We start from the raw sequence: 18994 nt of genomic DNA, 5'->3' as shown, positions 1-18994 counted from the left end.
AGACCTCTCTCTCTCTCTCTCTCTCTCTCTCTCTCACACACATAGACGTTGCTTTTGTTGCATGCACAGAAATTCTTCAAGTCTCATATCAACAAGAAACTTATTGACATGAAACTTGAATTTCTGTAGATTGTAATTTTCATTGAAATATTTATTGGCTTGGTTCAAATGATCTCTTCCTTTAAATTGGTACTGACTTGGTTCTTTTTTGTGATATAAAATTATAACACAAAACCATTGCCTCTTAGCCGAGGTTGAGGTTTAGGGGTTTTTGAAATTCTGTCCTTTGTGGCTTTCATTGAGGCATTATAGTTCCTGACACGATTAGGAACTATAATGCCTCAAACATACAAATAATATAAAGAACCCTAGGGTTCTTTATATTATTTGTTTTTCTTATATTTTTCAAAAATTTCATATTAGAATTAGCCTTTTAAGAAATGAGATTGGCTCAGCAAGGTTTTATGTATTTTCATAAGTGCCTTCTGTGTATCCTTTCTGATTTCAGTGCAGTGTGGTGAAAAAAATATATATTATTTATGTACATTTTGAATTTTTCTACAATTTATTTTGATTTAACATGCAACACTGAAAGAAAAAAGTTTCATTGGGCCTCTGTTAAAAAAATCACCTCAAAGATGATATAATTAAAAAAAGGCTATAGGATACTGAACTAGCAGCTTGTCAGTAATTTCAAGTAGTTACACATGGATTTCTTGGAAGAAGGAAAGAAGATAATTATGAATCTCTGTTGTCAAATTTACTGTGGACTGTGGTGTTATAAAGATAAGGGCTGCCAAATGTCTTTGTGTCTTTGAAATAATTTTCTTCATTACCATCTCAGTGTTTCAGCTCAATTTATGAGATAAGTGATGAGCAAGAGGAACATTTTCATCAAGACATTTCCATGGTGGAAAAGCAGTACCACAGTTGCTGGGATATTTCAGCAACTGTGGATATTTCATTTACTGAGATTTCAGTGAAATCTCAGTAAATGAAATTTAATTCTAATGAGTATTGCCAAAATATTTCAAAAGAATCGGTATTTGCATTAATAAATTCTACTACACTTTTCTAATAAGTTTTTGCCTTAAAATTTATAATTAATAAATAAAATGACAATATAGTGTACTATAAAAGTAAAAGTATTTTGTTTTGAGGGAGCCATTTTGAAACCATATTTTATTTATATGAAATACTGCTCATTTAGAAACACAGTACAGTGTAGATACGACTTAGTTACTTTTCATATATTAATATGTCAATTTTGATTTTCATGTTTGACGTTTCCCCCTCTGTATTTCAAGTTCCCCCTCTGTATTTGTATTTCAAAAATTCAAGTTCAGTGCAATTGAAAATATGTGGGTTATGCAGAAGTAAAGAAACACAGTATAACCATTCAGAATAGTTTAAAATGTAGTAGAGGGTGCAATAATGAATGTTTTACCATATCCGTTTGAAATTCCATTTTTCTTTCTTCAAGCAATTTCTTCTGTAGTTGGATTTACAATATGAGTTATATAGTACCATTCATAGGTTTTCTTTCATTGTAAATCACTAAGACTGGGGCTTGGGATTTGGGCCCCCATCTTATAATTTTTGAAATGTCATTTTTTTTTTTTTTTTTTGTTATTGCAGTGTATAGTCAACCACATTTAGCACCTCTGCCAGTCAGGCCTGGCTGTGCTCATGGAGTAATATATGTGGACATAGGTATGCACATTGTAATGTCAAGCCTACATGCTGCTAATAAAAATGCATGCTCTGTTGTTACCTGCAATAAAACAGTTTCACCAAATCTGTGAACCCCCTTTTCTCTCTCTCTCTATTTAACTGTTTTAAACACACACACACACACAGAGAGAGAGAGAGAGAGAGAGAGAGAGAGAGAGAGAGAGAGAGAGAGAGAGAAAGAGAGAGAGAGAGCGAGAGAGAGATTACCTGACTGCCAAATATTGAGCATTCAGCTAATTTACATGCTCCCTTCCTCAAAAAAGAACTGAATAAAATATTCAATAATACAGGCATTGACAAGGTGCTTTATGTATTCTGCCACTTGGGTAAACTACACTGGTTACATTTCTGATGAAGACATAAATGTTTGGTGTTATCAGTATATTATTTGTCCCCCCCCCCAAAAAAAACTGTATTGTCACACATTCTTTAAATTTTTTTTTTTAGTTATATTGACCAGGGACGTAATCCGCAGCTTTTCACAAAGGATTGCATGGAAAAAGCCCTTGCAAAGAATGAGCAAGTAAAAGGAAAAATAGATGCTTACAGGGTGAGTGCATTTGTAAATTTTTTACTTTTTCCTTTTTTTTTTTTTTTAAATAGCAGTGTGTTATCCGAGAATTAATTCTCACTTGAGGAAAAAAAAGTAAACGATTTTTCAATCAAGAGGAAAAAAAGGTTAAAAAAACAGAATTCTACTTCAGAACATTTATTTATTAATATATATTTTAAAATAAAATATAAACCATACATAATGTTCGCACACACAAAAAGAGTGAAACAATTCAAAAATCCTCATTTTTAAGTACTGCTCAATAACTTGCAAAGATGACATTTTTATCAAGAAAAATCTCAGAAGTAATGAATGGTAAAGACGAGTGGTGTCACTATTCCTATATGCCATGCTTGCAGTGCATCAATCTAGAACAGAATAATTTCTGGGGAAAAAAATCAATTTGCATTGCATTAGTCTTCTTGTAGATAAGTGATATATGGAGAAGAACGATTATATATAGAATTGTTGCTATGTTTGGGACATAATCAGAAGTTGCAAAAATTATGCTGTTGTTATGGTAAGCCACAACAATGGCATTGCAGTAATATTAAAAGAAAGATAAAATTTTTCTTTTAATTGTTATAGATGTTTAATTCATTTAGCTACAGAAAGGCCGCAACAAGTTTTACCAGTGAAATTGGATTAAATTCTTGTAGACTATTTTTTTGGAGGAAAAATGCTAAAAGAAAGGCTACAGAAGTGTCAAAACAAAAAAATAAATAATTTTTTTTTTTTTTTTTTTTCTGTTTGTACTCCGGCACGACAACCAAGTCAGTAGAGTTTACAATAAATCGTCAATACAAATATTTATCGTATTTAGTAGTCACGGGCTTGAATCCCGGTCCACTCAAGGAACGCGTGCTATGCAGTCTCGCTCCTGACCACTGGGCTACGTCAGGCCTATCAAAAGAAAAAATGAAAATACTAAATGATTATAAGGATAAAGGATAACTTTTGCTTAGCAGAATTTTGTCAAGATTGATTTACCATTACTTAGGAGGGTTTTTTTTTTTTTTTTTTTTTAAGTAGGTGGTGGTCACTAAGAAATCTTTATTTCTGTCTGAATATGTTCCAAGTTCCAAATCTTGCACAAAAAAAAAAAAAAAAAAAGCACAAGTCCAATTCTGAAACAGAAAGGCATAGGAAGAATGAGAAGAGGCAATCAGATTCAGACCACAAGCCTAGTTCCAGCAGGAAAAAAAATTACTATTACATCACATTGGGAACAGCTAGGGTTTTTTCAAAAATCATGTTCATGTCTGATCATGAAGAACATTTGTTCATGATTGGACATCAGATTATATAAATAAATAAATAAATATTCATTTATTGCAAATACAGCAAGCCCCTCACAGCACATGGCTAGGGGCAGGTAAAAATACAATGGGAATGAATAAAATAATCGAGTATATGTGCATAGCAGATTTTATATAGATATTAACAATGCCTAGGAATTTTAGTTATGAATTTAAAAATTGCAGAACAGGACATTTGGCTTTCAGTTGCAATTACTGGGTTGGATTATTTTTCTTCATTTTATCGGAGATCTGACTCCTGTAGGCTTCAGAGTTGATTAACCTGTTTGCAATCAATGTTGTGATGATTTATGAGGTGAAGAGATGCATTGGGGAACATTCTGTCCATTTGTTTGAGCCTGGAGAGGTTGGATTTGAATTGCTGGTTTCTTGAATTTTCCCTGTTGGGGATAGCTATTATATTGGCTAAGTTTGGCATGCAGAGGTGATTAACTTTGCAAGAAGCATGACTCCAGACTCGTTGATCATCTGTTGCAGAGGCTTTGTTTTTAGGTTTTTATAAAGCTCTTGCCTGGATATTGTATGGGGAAAACGAAGCTTACTATTGAGCCATCTAAGAACCCAATATTCTAGGGCAAGGAATTTCTTGACGGTTACTTGAGGAGCACCAGACCAGATTTCGGAAGCATAGGACAGAATGGGAAAGATGCATCTTTGAACATGCTTAATGACTGTTTTTCTGTCTTGAATCGCTGCTGTTTCTTGTTTGATTAACCATTTTGCTTTTTGAATTTTTTGAGCAACATATAAATAGTGGGCATTAAAGGAGAGATTTTTATCAAAAACAACTCCAAGGTCTTGGTGAGCGTAAACATTTGGGATTGGGACATCTGCAATTTTTATTTCTATGTGGTTGGGTTGTTTCTGAAGGGAATAAGTAATTTGAGCAGATTTGCTTGCATTTATATTCAGATTGAGATCTTTCAGGTACTTGATGATTTCACAAATCTGTGAATTCGCATCATTGATAACTTTGCGAATATCATCACTGGCTTTGGAGATTATAAATAACTTTAAATCATTGGCATATGCCAGTAGATTTGGATTTTCTTGTAGAAGTGGTTGAAGAGATGCTGAAAATATAGTACTGGAGAGAACGGCTCCTTGGGGAATGCCTGTTGAGGTTGTGACGAGAATATTGTCAGTACTAGTGGGGAAGAGGAGAAGTCTGCGATTTAGGTTATTGAAGATAGGAAATAATCATTGTGTCAACGAGAAAATGATTTTTTAGTATTTGAAAAGCTTTTTTGAGATCTCTGTTGTCGAAAGCACCTTTGATGTCAAAATAAAATAGTATTTAGTATTAGTATTAGTAACGGCCGCATGGTGCAAGAAAGCCTATGGCTTATGCTGCACCAGCCAAAAAAAAAAAAAAAAAAAAAAAAAATCCGAACAAAACAATGATAAAAAAAAAAAAAAATAATAATAAATAAATAACTAAATAATAATAATTAATAAATAAAAAAAATAAAATAAAAAGGAAATTAAACCTATCATCCTATGTGCTTCCCTTACCCGAAATACATCGCATTGTGCCTTATCTTGAAACGCAGTTTGGATGCGTACAATGGTGTCAGCTAGGCTTGTTGTTGTGGAGCGCCCTCTACTGGTTACACTGCATTTTTCATTAAAATTCAATCATTGAAAACAGGAATGTTACAATAGCATTAGCATGGGAAAGCATGTCAGCAGTGCTTTGTTTTAATTCTTGTGCCATTGGTGTCATTGAATGAGAGCACATTCTTTGAATATGTAGTCTAAAACAAAAAAAAGAAAGCAGTTGGGGCTTTCATTAAAAAGCCAAAAATCAAATTTGCTGCTGTACTTGTGAACTGTGGATCGCTAAGCACAGAAACGTTTGCTACAGATGACAGCATTGTCTTTTTTATTATTTGTGAAAAGGATCTACCATGTTGAAAACAAGGAAAAATTGCCAGTTAAGTCACTTTTAATCGAGCCAGATACTTCAACAAAAAAAAAAAAAAAAAAAAAAAGTGACTTTTAAAAGGATCTCTGTCTTGCATTCTTAAGCAGCAACATTCCTTTCAATAAGTTAAGCAATCCAGTTTTCAAATGATTTTTGAAAAAAAATTCTAAAAATCAAAATATACCAGACAACTGGACAAAGAAATTCTTGAATATTTCCGTAGAATATTTGTATTGGACACCATACAGTTGTAGTAGTGGCATGTGATGCAAGAAAGCAAGTGTATGAGCTTATGCAGTATCAGCCAAAAAATAAATTAATTTAAAAAAAAAATAAAAAAAATTACAAAACAATCCCCTCTAATTATTTGTCCAGTTCCTCCTTAAATTTATTTAACCTATCAACTTCCACAACGATAGATGGAAGTTTGTTCCAGCAATTAACCACACATTGGCTAAAGGCAAATTTCCGCACATCTATTCTACATCTGTCCTTCCTCAATTTCAATTTATGCCCCCTTAGGTTCTTAATCTGAACAAGTGGAAGAATCCCATCAGAGTTCAGCGTCCTCAACCCAGTATTCCTCCTTCCCCAATTAATCAAGCCGAAGAAACATCTCATTCCATTATTTAGTCTCTTCTCTTGAAATTGAAACCTTTACCTTTTTTTTTTTTTTTTTTTTCCAGATAAAACCAGTTTTATAATATTATGGTTAATGAGGTGATGCCATATACACACAGTAATTTTGAGGAAGATGGTGAGAGAGTGCATGGGACAATTAAGTTTAATTATGAGGGTATCATTGTTTTGTGGAGAGATTCCTTTGTATTGGAGAAGTGCCAATGTATTGGCACTTCTCCAATACAAAGTGCCAATGTATTGTCAGTACATGAAGGCAATTCTGACAGTGAAGTGGATAACTGAACTGGTCAGTCTGACTTTCAGTGGTAGGGAAAGTCATGGAGGCAATAATGAAAAGTGCAATACAGAGACATTTGGATAGAATTTGAAGACTACACAAGTTAAGGTTAACTCGTGTATTCTTCAGAACTTGTTATACACAAGTTATGGTTTTTGTTAAGGGAGAATCATGTTCTTTTAACCTGTTTACTAATTTCATAGTTGTTGATGGGCTCATGTAAGAAATAATTTTCACATTTTTTATTTGGATTTTAGTGAAGAATTTGACTCAGTCCCTTATCAGAGTTTACTGTGTAAGCTGGGACATGCTTAGGTAGTTGGGATCATGGGTGTAATTCTAAGATGAATTGTAGAGTTGCTGCAGGAAAGAAGGCAGTGAGTTGTGATTAATAATTACTCTTCAGATTAGTTTTAACATTAGATGTGGAGGGTCCCTCACAAGGATCCTCCACATCTGGTTCATAGTTCTCGGACCACTGTTGGTTCTGTTTCCATAAATGATGTCGATTTTTAGATGATATGAGGATTTGAAGATCGGTTAATGATGAATGCAAGCAGAGCTCCTTTAAGGATGGTCAGAAAAGTGACAGCTGTGTTTTAATGCAGCAAAATGCAGTATTCTTACACTTGGGGAATAGCAACCCCAAAATATACTTGTTGGTGTTGAATTAAAAACAGTAGATGAAGAAAGGGATTTTGGAATTACAATACAAGTGGACATGAAATTTTCTGAGCTGTGTAGACAGGTGGCTAAGAAGACCCATTCGTAATCACCCTTGGAATACTATGTCGAAGTATGGAGACTGCACTTTAAAAAGACACTGAAGGCAAAATTTTCACTATTGTGATTCCTGAACTTGATGCCTGAACATTATAGGGAAAGATTTAGACTGGATTGTGGTACTTCTCTTAGCCATTAAGTTGTTAATTACTGGAATAAGTTACCTCTGTAGATAGTTGAACCAACTTGGAAATTCAAAGGTCACCTGGATATTTATCTACATGAGGAGTGACACATGGGTAGTTTGTTTTCTTTTTTGTTACATATTGAGGAAAGACAGTTGTAGAATAGATGTGTGGAAATTTGCCTTTAGTCAGTGGGTAGCTGATTGCTGGAACAAACTTCCATCTGTGGTTGTGGAAGTTGATAGCTTAAATAAATTCAAGGAAGAACTGGACAAACTTTTGGAGCTAATGGATGGGTGAAATGGGAAGGGTTTTTTTTAAATATATATATATATATATATTGGCTAATTTTGTATAAGCTTGTTTTCTTGCATCATATGCTAATGCTAATTACACTTTTTATTGTTTTTTTTTATTTATTTTTGGCTGGTGCAGCAAAAGCCTGTGGCCTCTTTGCATTGTATGACTAATACTGTTCTTTGTTTGTATGTGTGTTTATAGTCCAAAAATATACTTTGTTCAAAATCTCCTGTGAAATGTCAAATCTGAATTTAAAAAATAACAATATAAAAAAAACTGGATGCACTCATTACTAAGCTTCATTTATTACTATTGCTCAGCATTGTTTATTATAATTTATTATAAATACTTAATATAATAGTAAAAAATAAAATTAATATTGAATTACTGATATAAGAGTTGCACAATGACATGGCGCCTACATAGCCAGGTGGGCAGGAGCAGCAGTGCGTAGCACATGCTTCTTGGTTAGTCTGGGGTTTGAGCCCGTGACCACCAAATATGGAGGATGCGGAAAGGTCAGGGAATGACCACTGCATATCCCCGGAGCAATATGGCCTTAGTTGCTAATGCTCCTAAAAACCAAACAACAGCACAAAGACACTTACCGGGTCATCTGTTTGATGACTTATCTTCCTATATTTTGAAAACTAGAACAGCGCATATTCATGTATATCAAATGAACTTGTTATCATATCATTTGCCTATATCTTTTAATACAAAATGTCTCAATAGTTCGAATTTAAATCTTAGTTTCCTTGGCTTGAAAGCAGTCTTTGACTCATTTCAATTGAGCTTTTATCAGAGATGATAAAAAAAAAAAGGGAAATTAACTTAAAAACATAGAACACTGTTTCATTAAGAGAACTATAAATTGAACCACTGTTACACCATGATAATTATCTTTATAAATAGCATCATATTCTAGAACCTACACTGATCTGGACTTTATATGGTATTTAAATTAATATATAAAGTCAGTTTTCTGAAAGGGATGGATTTTCCGAATAGATGTAGAACGGTGCAAAATCTTGTGCTGCACGAAAATTGATGTTGGCTAAACTGGGAGGTTATTTGAAATGATGTTTGGGGAACGTTGTAAACATGTAGAAAAAGAGAATATTAGGAAATCCAGGATAAGAGAAGGACACATGCCTACGAATTCTTGCATATGTTTAATGTAAAAAATTCCAAAATTATCAGGGGTGAGTTATCAAAAGATAATATGGGGAAAGATATAGATGCATTACATGTCTATATCGTTCTTTTTTTTTTTTTTTTTTACCTGGGGTTTAAAGTAAATTAACCTTTACAGGGTAGTATAGGTTCCTAGTTCTCTGATTGAGCAGTCAGGGGTCAAGCACTCTCTTATGTCATCTTACTTGCCTGGATATCTTGACCACCAAGAGGAAAGTTGCATATGATTGAGAAACTAATATGGGTTGGTTCCTTAAAGTGATACTCTTATAAAGGTAATTATTGCAGTGTAACAGTAATTTAAATTGTAGTTATCTCTTAATGGAAATATTCTGTGAAGGTAATGACTCATTTGAAGAAATAATTAGCAAAAATTAATAATGACTGTTTCATTAGACTTCATGGTTCTTCCTTTTTTCACATAACTTTTGTGCAGTTCAAAGCACTTATTCTGTCTTTCCGTCCACTTTCTAAATACTAGAAAAGCATTGCTCAAAAGTTGGTTTAACATACCATGAGCAATATTTATTACCTTGTTGTTCGTTAGACACAGAGCTAAAAAATATTAGTTCACTTTTTGGGAATGAAAAAAAAGTCAAAACTGTTGGGAGGTGATAGAAATGAGAATAGGAGTGTGTTATAGGCCTAATGACTCTGAGTACAACGAACAGTTGTACAGAGAAATAGAATGGGCCAGGATGTCTTATAATGGAGATTTTAACTTCCCAGATATTGAATGAAACTTGTTCATTGGTCACTCACACACTAGAAAGACTTTTGTGGATTTATTGGATGATTGTTTTCGACAGCAGCATGTTTCAGAGGCAACCAGAAGAAGTAATACTCTTGATCTGATTATCAGCAGTGATTATTCATGCATTAAGAATCTGCAGATGAAGGAACCATTTGGTGGTAATGATCACAGTGTACTGATGTGGGAATTACTTAAGGATGTAACTACCATCAGAGGTAAAGGGAAGGGTGTTTGCTTTCATAAAGGTGACTACAGTGGTCTCAGATAGATTTTAAATTCTATACAGTGGGATCAGTAGGGGCCAACTGATGATGCTACCAACAGCAAATTCTAAATGTTAAGAATTCAAGGAATTAATCAAGGTTTAGGCATTAGCATTAGTAAAGGCATTTGATGCAAGAAAGCAAGCTTATGCAGCATCAGCCAAAAAAAAAAAAATAATAAAATAAAAAATAACCACTTCCACTTCACCCCTCTGTTCGTTCGAAATACCCGTTCAGCTGAGCCTTAAACTTATTTAGGCTATCGACTTCCACGACAAGGGATGGAAGTTTATTCCACCAACCAACCACCCGCTGGCTAAAGGCAAATTTCCGCATGTCTATCCTACATCTGTCTTTCCTCAATTTGAATTTATGCCCTCTCAGGTGATTATTCTGAGCAAGAGGGAGAATCCCATCAGCATTGAGCATGCTCAAACCATTCAAGGCTTTATATACCTCTATCAGATCACCTCGCTGGTGCCTAGTCTCCAGACACTGAAATTTGCAAAAGTTAAGCATTTCTTCGTAAGAGCACCCCTTTGTTCCATTCGCTACTCTTGTTGACCTTCTCTGTACTCGTTCCAGCAGCTCTACATCCTTCTTGAAATGAGGCCTCCAGGCCTGTATACAGTACTCTAGGTGTGGTCTGACCATTGCCTTATACAAGGGAATAATCACCTCCTTATTCTTGCAGCCCATCTGCGCTGCTCAGAGAACTTCATATCTGCCTGCACAACCACCCCCAGGTCCTTTTCATTCTCTACCACTGTCAGTGTAGTACCACAGAGTTGATACGTTGCTCTGGGGTTGCTGTTTCCCATATGTAGTACTTTACATTTGTCAATGTTAAACTTCATTTGCCATCTCTCAGCCCATCTGCTCAACCCTGCCAACCTTCGTATCGTCTGCAAATTTGGACATTAAGCTTGATATACCATCATCAATATCATTTATAAATACAGAAAACAATAATGGACCCAATACTGAACCCTGAGGAACTCCACTAATAACATTACTCCACAATGAGCAGTGTCCATTGATTACCACTCTCTGTCTTCTCCCCCTCAACCACCCCTTTATCCATAGCAGCAATTTGCCTCCAATGCCACACTACTCCAATTTGGGCAGCAGTCTTCCATGTGCAACAGTATTAAAAGCCTTTCTAAGATCCAAGTATATAATATCAAAGTTATTCCCTGCATCCAGTTCTTTTGTGACTGCATCATAATATCCAATCAAATTGGTCAGGCAAGACTTCCCCTTAACAAAACCATGCTGTGTCCGAGCCATAACTGAAGTCTTGTCTAGATTATCCTGCAGTGCTTCTTTAACCAGTGCCTCCATTAATTTTCCGGGAACAGAAGTTAAACTCACAGGTCTATAATTACTTGTGTCAGCCTTTGATCCTCCTTTGTGAATTGGGGTCACATTTGCACATCTCCAGTCCATGGGTACCTCCCCTGAGTCCAAGGAAGCTCTCGTAATTATTTGGCTAAGGGTTTGCTTACTTCCTTTGCTGCCCCCTTTAATATAACTGGATAGATCCCATCCACCCCAGGCGCCTTTCTTGTGTTTATCTTCAACAATTTCTCCTCCACTTGTTGAATACACCTCTGGCATTCCCCTCGCTGAATAACTCCTCATGTGTGAATGTCGATGCAAAATATTCATTTAGTTTGTTAGCTACCTGAGCAGGATCATCAACAGTTGACCCATCGATATCAAGTGGACCAATCTGATTCATCCCCTTCCTTCTAGAGTTTACGTAAGTAAAGAAGTCTTTGCTGTTTTTCTTTGCATCCCTTGCCAAAGATATCTCGTAATCTGCCTTTGCCTGCCTAAGCAGCAGCATGTTCGAGAGGCAACCAGAGAAAGTAATACTTTTGATCTGGTTATCAGCAGTGATCATTCATGTATTAGGAATTTGCAGATAAAAGAACCACTAGGTGGCAGTGATCACAGTGTACTGACGTGGGATTTACTTAAAGATTTAATTACCATCAGGGGTAAAGGAAAGGGTTTTTGCTTCCGTAAAGGCAAGTACAGTGGTCTCCGACAGTTTTTAAATTCTGTACAGTGGGATCAACTGACGATGTTACCAGCAGTAAATTCTAAGTGGGAAGCATTCAAGGAATTAATCGTGGAAGCTACTAAACGTTTCATACCTATTAAGAAATATTGTTCAAGGTTTAGGCCTAAATGGTTGTCAAATGAACTAATGAGACTCATAACAGAAGAAAAATGCATGGGATGCATATAAATTATCAAGCGACTCAGAAGCCTATGGCAGATATAAGTTAATCTGTAATCAGGTCACAAAGGAGATTCGGCAGGCGAAGGCAGATTACGAGAAATCCTTGGCAAAAGATGCTAAGAAAAACAGCAAGGATTTCTTTACTTATATAAACTCTAAAAGGAAGGGGATGAATCTGATTGGTCCACTTGACATCGATGGTTCGACTGTTGATGATCCTGCTCAGATAGCAAACAAACTGAATGAGTATTTTGCATCTACATTCACACGTGAGGAATTATTAAGGTTTGAAAATGGCAGAAGGTTATCAAATTGTAGCAGGATACTTAATGATTTTCTAATAACTGAGAGCAAAGTGGAAGAGAAACTGTTGAAGTTAAACGTAAGAAAAGCACCTGGGGTGGATGGGATCTCTCCAGTTATATTAAAGGAGGCGGCAAAGCAACTAAGCAAACCCTTAGCCATAATTATGAGAGCATCCTTGGACTCAGGGGAGGTTACCACAGACTGGAGATGTGCAAATGTATCCCCAATTCACAAAGGGGGATCGAAGGGTGACACGAGTAATTACAGACCAGTTAGTTTAACTTCTGTTCCGGGTAAAATAATGGAGTCGCTGGTTAAAGATGCATTGCAGGATCATCTAGACAAGACTGCAGCAATAATTCAGACACAGCATGGGTTTGTTAAGGGAAAGTCTTGACTGAAAAATTTGATAGGATATTATGATGTGGTTACAAAGGAACTGGATGCGAAAAATAATTTTGATATCATATATTTGGATTTCAGGAAAGCTTTTGACACTGTTGCGCATGGAAGACTATTGTACAAATTGGAGCAGAATGGTATTAAGGATAAGTTGCTACAATGGATAAAAGGATAGTTAAGTGGGAGAAGACAGAGGATGGTAATCAATGGGTGCTGCTCTTCGTGGACCAATGTTATTAGTGGAGTCCCACAGGGTTCGGTGTTGGGTCCACTGTTGTTTTGTATATTTATCAATGATATTGATGAAGGTATATCAGGCTTAATGTCGAAGTTTGCAGATGATACAAAGGTTGGCAGGGTTGTTAATGACAGTAATGGCAGTGTGCTACTGGAACAGGATCTAGATAATTTGGGCAGATGGGCTAAGAAGTGGCAACTGAAGTTTAACCTTGACAAATGCAAAGTACTGCATATGGGTAGAAGTAATCCCAGAGAAACGTACCAACTGTGTGGTACTACACTTAAGGTGGTAGAAAATGAAAAAGACCTGGGAGTAATTGTGCAGGCAGATATGAAGTTTTCTGAGCAATGCAGACAGGCTGCCAGGGCAGGTCATGGGGTTTTGTCAATGATATATAGGAATTTTGCTAGCAGGGAAAATTAGGTGATTATCCCTGTGTATAAGGCAATGGTCAGGCCATGCCTTGAGTACTGCGTACAGGTCTGGAGGCCTCATTTTAGGAAGTATGTAGATTTACTTGAGCGTGTACAGAGAAGGGCAACAAGATTGGTGAGGGGAATGAAGGGATCCTCTTATCAAGAGAGGCTTAAGTTCTGCAAATTGCAGTGGCGCGGTGATCTGATTGAGATGTATAAGGCCTTGAATGGGTTCAGCATGCTGAATGCTGATGGGATCCTTCCACTTGTTCAGATTATGAACCTAAGGGGGCATAAATTCAAATTAAGAAAGGACAGATGTAGAATAGATGTGCGGAAATTTGCCTTTAGCCAGCGGGTGGTTAATTGCTGGAACAAACTTCCATCTGTCGTTGTGGAAGTTGATAGGTTGAATAAATTTAAGGAGGAACTGGACAGGCATTTGGAGGGAATGGTGTGTTTTTTTTTTTTTTTTTTGGCTGATGCTGCATAAGCTCATACATTTGCTTTCTTGCATCAGCATCAAATGCCACTACTACTACTACTATCATAGGTTTCTGTGTCACGTGTTAATTTGTATGTATCCCATGCATTTTTCTTCTCTGCCATATGTCTCATTAGTTCATCTAACATCCATTTAGGCCTAAACCTTGAACAATATTTCTTAGTTGGTATGTAAAGCCTAGTAGCTTCCAAGATAAGTTCTTTGAATGCTTCCCATTTTGAATTTGCTGTTGGTAACATCATCAGTTGGTCCCACTGTGTAGAATTTAAATACTGTCTCAGTCCATCGTAGTCACCTTTAAGAGGCGCCTCCGTAGCCAGGTGGGAAGGAGCAGCAGTGCATAGCACACGCTTCTTGATTAGACTGGGGTTCGAGCCCGTCACCACCAAATACGGAGGATGCGGAAAGGTCAGGGAATGACCACCGCATATCCCAGAGCAATATGGCCTTAGTTGCTAATGCTCCTAAAAACCAAATAACATTTATACATCGCCTTTAAGAAAGCAATAACCCTTCCCTTTACCCCTAATGGTAGTTACCTCTTTGAGTAAATCCCACTTCAGCACACTGTGATCACTGCCACCTAGTGGTTCATTTATCTGCAGATTCTTAATGCATGAAGAATCACTACTGATAATCAAATCAAGAGTATTACTCCCTCTAGTTGCCTCTCGAACATGCTGATGTAGAAAACAATCATCCAATAAATCCACAAAAGCCTTGCTAGTGTGTGAGTGATCAGCCCCCAAATTCCAGTCAATATCTGGGAAATTAAAATCCCCAATTATAAGACTCTCTGATTTACTGGCCCTCTCTATTTCCCTGTACAGTTTCTTATTATACTCATCAGAGTCATTAGGCCTATAGCACACTCCTACTCTCAATTTTGATCTCCCAATGCTTATGTCACACCAAACTGACTCGACACTGCACTGTCCAGCGATGTCGACTGGTTTCACTTCCTTGGATTTTATGTATTTCTTAACTAATAGCATAACCTCTCCTCCCTTCCTATCCTGTCTATCCTTTCTGTAGACATTGTACTCCCCAAATTCCAGTTCTGCATTCCTTATATCTATGTGACACCGAGTCTCTGAAATCCCAACAATATCTGCCTTGGATGTTTTGAGCAATACCTCCAATTCATCAAATTTATTTACTAAACTCCTAGGATTGGTGTACACGCAAGTATACATGCACCTTTTCTTTTTCTTAGCTACCCTAACACAACCCATGTGTTTACTTGTACCCCAATGATTCCCAGCAGTCTCTGAAATATCCTGTATCTTATTTTCCAGGCTTCTGCTCATTCCAATAGAAGAAGTGCAAGAATCACTTTCACTTCTGCCAGTGGCTACTGCTAATCTATTAGTCCTTGTATCCCCCAAACTAGCGGTTTTCCGACCCACCTAACACTGCCTCGATAGCATCAGCAAACATTCTTGCACCCTTTCTATTTAAGTGTATCCCATCCCTGTAGAAGCAGTCTCTCCTGTTAACAAGTACAGACCAGGCTGAAAAAAATTCTACCCCTTGAGCCTTGCACAATCTTTCCAGGGCCGAATTGATCGATAGGGCTCTCATCATATACTCCCTCCTATCGTGTCTGGGCAGAATTGCAGACACTTTCAAATTCAACCCTAATTCACGGCTTTTTTTTCAATAGTGACCTGTACTTGTTAAGTAATTAGGCCTAATGGATATCACGTGAACTAATCTGATTTGTAGCAGAGAAGAAAAATACATGGGATGTATATAAATGATCAGACGACAAGGAAGTCTATGGTAGGCATAAGCTTGTCTGTAATAAAGTCACAAAGGAAGTTAGGCAAGCAAAGGCTGATTACGAGAAATCTCTGCAAAGGATGCAATGAAAAGCAACAAAGACTAAACTACTAGACTACTACTAAACTACTATAATTCTAGATAGGGGATGAATCAGATTGGTCCACTTGATATCAATGGTTTGACTGTTGATTATCCTGCTCAGGTAGCTGAAAAGAGTATTTTGCATCTACATACATATGTGAAGAATTCTGTAGGGAAGTGGAGGCCAGAAGCTTATCAAACTCTAACATGGAGCTAATAACTGATTTTGTAATAACTGAGAGCAAAGTTGAGGAGAAATTGTTGAAATTAAACATAATAAAGCTACCTGTGGTGGATGGGATCTATCAAGATATATTAAAGGAGGGAGCAAAGGTACTAAGCAAACCCTTAGCCATAATTATGAGAGTATCCTTGGTCTCGGGGACTGTTCCCACGTACTGGAGGAGTGCAAATGTGTCTCCAATTAACAAAGAGGGATCAAAGGGTGACACAAGTAATTACAGACCTGTTAGTTTAATTTCTGTTCCGGGGAAAATAATGGAGTCACTGGTTAAAGAAGCATTGCAGGATCATCTAGACAAGACTGCAGTTACAGTTCAGACACAGCATGGGTTTGTTAAGGGGAAGTCTTGTCTGACCAATTCGATTGAATACTATGATGTGTCTCAAAGCAACTGGATAAATAAAATAATTTTGATATCATATACTTGGATTTCAGGAAAGCTTTTGATACTGTTGCGCATGGATGACTGTTGTACAAATTGGAGCAGTGTGGCATTAAGGGCAAGTTGCTGCTACGGATAAAGGGAAGGTTGAGTGGGAGAAGACAGAGTAGTTATGATTGGGCACTGCCCTTTGTGGACTCAAGTTATTAGCGGAGTCCCTCCTATGGTTCGGTGGTCTTTTCTTTATTTAACAGCATGTTCGGGAGGCAACTAGAGGGAGTAATACTCTTGATTTGATTATCAGCAGTGATTCTTCATGCAATAAGAATCTGCAGATAAATGAACCACTAGGTGGCAGTGATCACAGTGTGCTGAAGTGGGATTTACTCAAAGAGGTAACTACCATTAGGGGTAAAGGGAAGGGTTATTGCTTCCGTAAAGGCGACTACGATGGACTGAGACAGTATTTAAATTCTATACAGTGGGACCAACTGATGATGTTACCAACAGCAAATTCAAAATGGGAAGCATTCAAAGAACTTATCTTGGAAGCTACGAGGCTTTACATACCAACTAAGAAATATTGTTCAAGGTTTAGGCCAAAATGGATGTCAGATGAACTAATGAGGCATATGGCAGAGAAGAAAAATGCATGGGATACTTACAAATTGACACATGACACAGAAGCCTATGATAGATACAAGTTGATATGCAACCAAGTTACAAAGGAGGTTAGGCAGGCGAAGGCAGATTACGAGAAATCTTTGGCAAGGGATGCAAAGAAAAACAGCAAAGAGTTCTTTACTTATGTAAACTCTAGAAGGAAGGGGATGAATCAGATCGGTCCACTTGATATTGATGGATCAACTGTTGATGATCCTGCTCAGGTAGCTAACAAACTAAATGAATATTTTGCATCGACATTCACACATGAGGAGTTATTCAGCAAGGGGAATGCCAGAGGTGTATTCAACTCTAGCAGTAAGCTACAGAATCTTGAAATAACTGGGAGTAAAGTGGAGGAGAAACTGTTGAAGATAAACACAAGAAAGGCACCCGGGGTGGATGGGATCTATCCAGTTATATTAAAGGAGGCAGCAAAGGAAGTAAGCAAACCCTTAGCCATAATTATGAGAGCTTCCTTGGACTCAGGGGAGGTACCCATAGACTGGAAATGTGCAAATATGACCCCAATTCACAAAGGAGGATCAAAGGCTGACACAAGTAATTATAGACCTGTGAGCTTAACTTCTGTTCCAGGAAAATTAATGGAGGCACTGGTTAAAGAAGCACTGCAGGATCATTTAGACAAGACTTCAGTTATAGCTCAGACACAGCATGGTTTTGTTAAGGGGAAGTCTTGCCTGACCAACTTGATTGGATACTATGATGCAGTCACAAAAGAACTGGATGCAGGGAATAACTTTGATATTATATACTTGGATCTTAGAAAGGCTTTTGATACTGTTGCACATGGAAGACTGCTACACAAATTGGAGCAGTGTGACATTGGAGGCAAATTGCTGCTATGGATAAAGGGGTGGTTGAGGGGGAGAAGACAGAGAGTGGTAATCAATGGACACTGCTCATCGTGGACTAATGTTATTAGTGGAGTCCCTCAGGGCTCAGTGTTGGGTCCATTATTGTTTTCTGTATTTATAAATGATATTGATGATGGTATATCAAGCTTAATGTCCAAGTTTGCAGATGATACAAAGGTTGGCAGGGTTGTCAAGGACACTACTGACACTATGCTGCTGCAACAGGATTTGGAAAGGTTGAGCAGATGGGCTTCGAGGTGGCAAATGAAGTTTAACATTGACAAATGTAAAGTACTACACATGGGAAACAGCAACCCCAGAGCAACGTATCAACTCTGTGGTACTACACTGACAGTGGTAGAGAATGAAAGGGACTTGGGGGTGGTTATGCAGGCAGATATGAAGTTCTCTGAGCAGTGCAGACGGGCTGCAAGAGTAGCTCATGGAGTATTGTCAATGATATACAGGAATTTTTCCAGCAGGGATAAGGAGGTGATTATTCCATTGTATAAGGCAATGGTCAGGCCACACCTAGAGTACTGTATACAGGTCTGGAGGCCTCATTTCAAGAAGGATGTAGAGCTGCTGGAACGAGTACAGAGAAGGGCAACAAGATTAGTGAATGGAACAAAGGGGTGCTCTTACGAAGAAAGGCTTAAGTTTTGCAAATTACAGTGTCTGGAGACTAGGCACCAGCGAGGTGATCTGATAGAGGTGTATAAAGCCTTGAATGGTTTAAGCATGCTCAATGCTGATGGGATTCTTCCTCTAGCTCAGAAAAATCACCTGAGAGGGCATAAATTCAAATTGAGGAAAGACAGATGTAGGATAGACGTGCGGAAATTTGCCTTTAGCCAGCAGGTGGTTGGTTGGTGGAACAGACTCCCATCCCTTGTGGTGGAGGCTGATAGCCTAAATAAGTTTAAGGCTCAGCTGGACAGGTATTTTGAACGAACAGAA

General features: G+C 37.4%; 1 protein-coding gene across 1 annotated transcript in view; it reads left to right on the top strand.

Moving 5' to 3' along the window:
- The window catches only part of MED10 (mediator complex subunit 10), a 62614-nt gene that overhangs the window by 30394 nt on the left and 13226 nt on the right, over positions 1 to 18994 (top strand). Inside the window, exon 3 of the mRNA XM_090377507.1 lies at positions 2182 to 2284. Coding sequence (XP_090233633.1) covers positions 2182 to 2284 — 103 coding nt within the window. The remainder of the gene's footprint in view (positions 1 to 2181; positions 2285 to 18994) is intronic.

The sequence above is a fragment of the Mastigoproctus giganteus genome, chromosome 7 (assembly GCF_048544385.1).
Source record: "Mastigoproctus giganteus isolate SK-2022 chromosome 7, ASM4854438v1, whole genome shotgun sequence".
In the NCBI taxonomy this organism is placed as follows: Eukaryota; Metazoa; Arthropoda; class Arachnida; order Uropygi; family Thelyphonidae; genus Mastigoproctus; species Mastigoproctus giganteus.
Note: the sequence above shows the minus strand (reverse complement) of the source record. Positions and strands in the feature narration are given on the sequence as shown.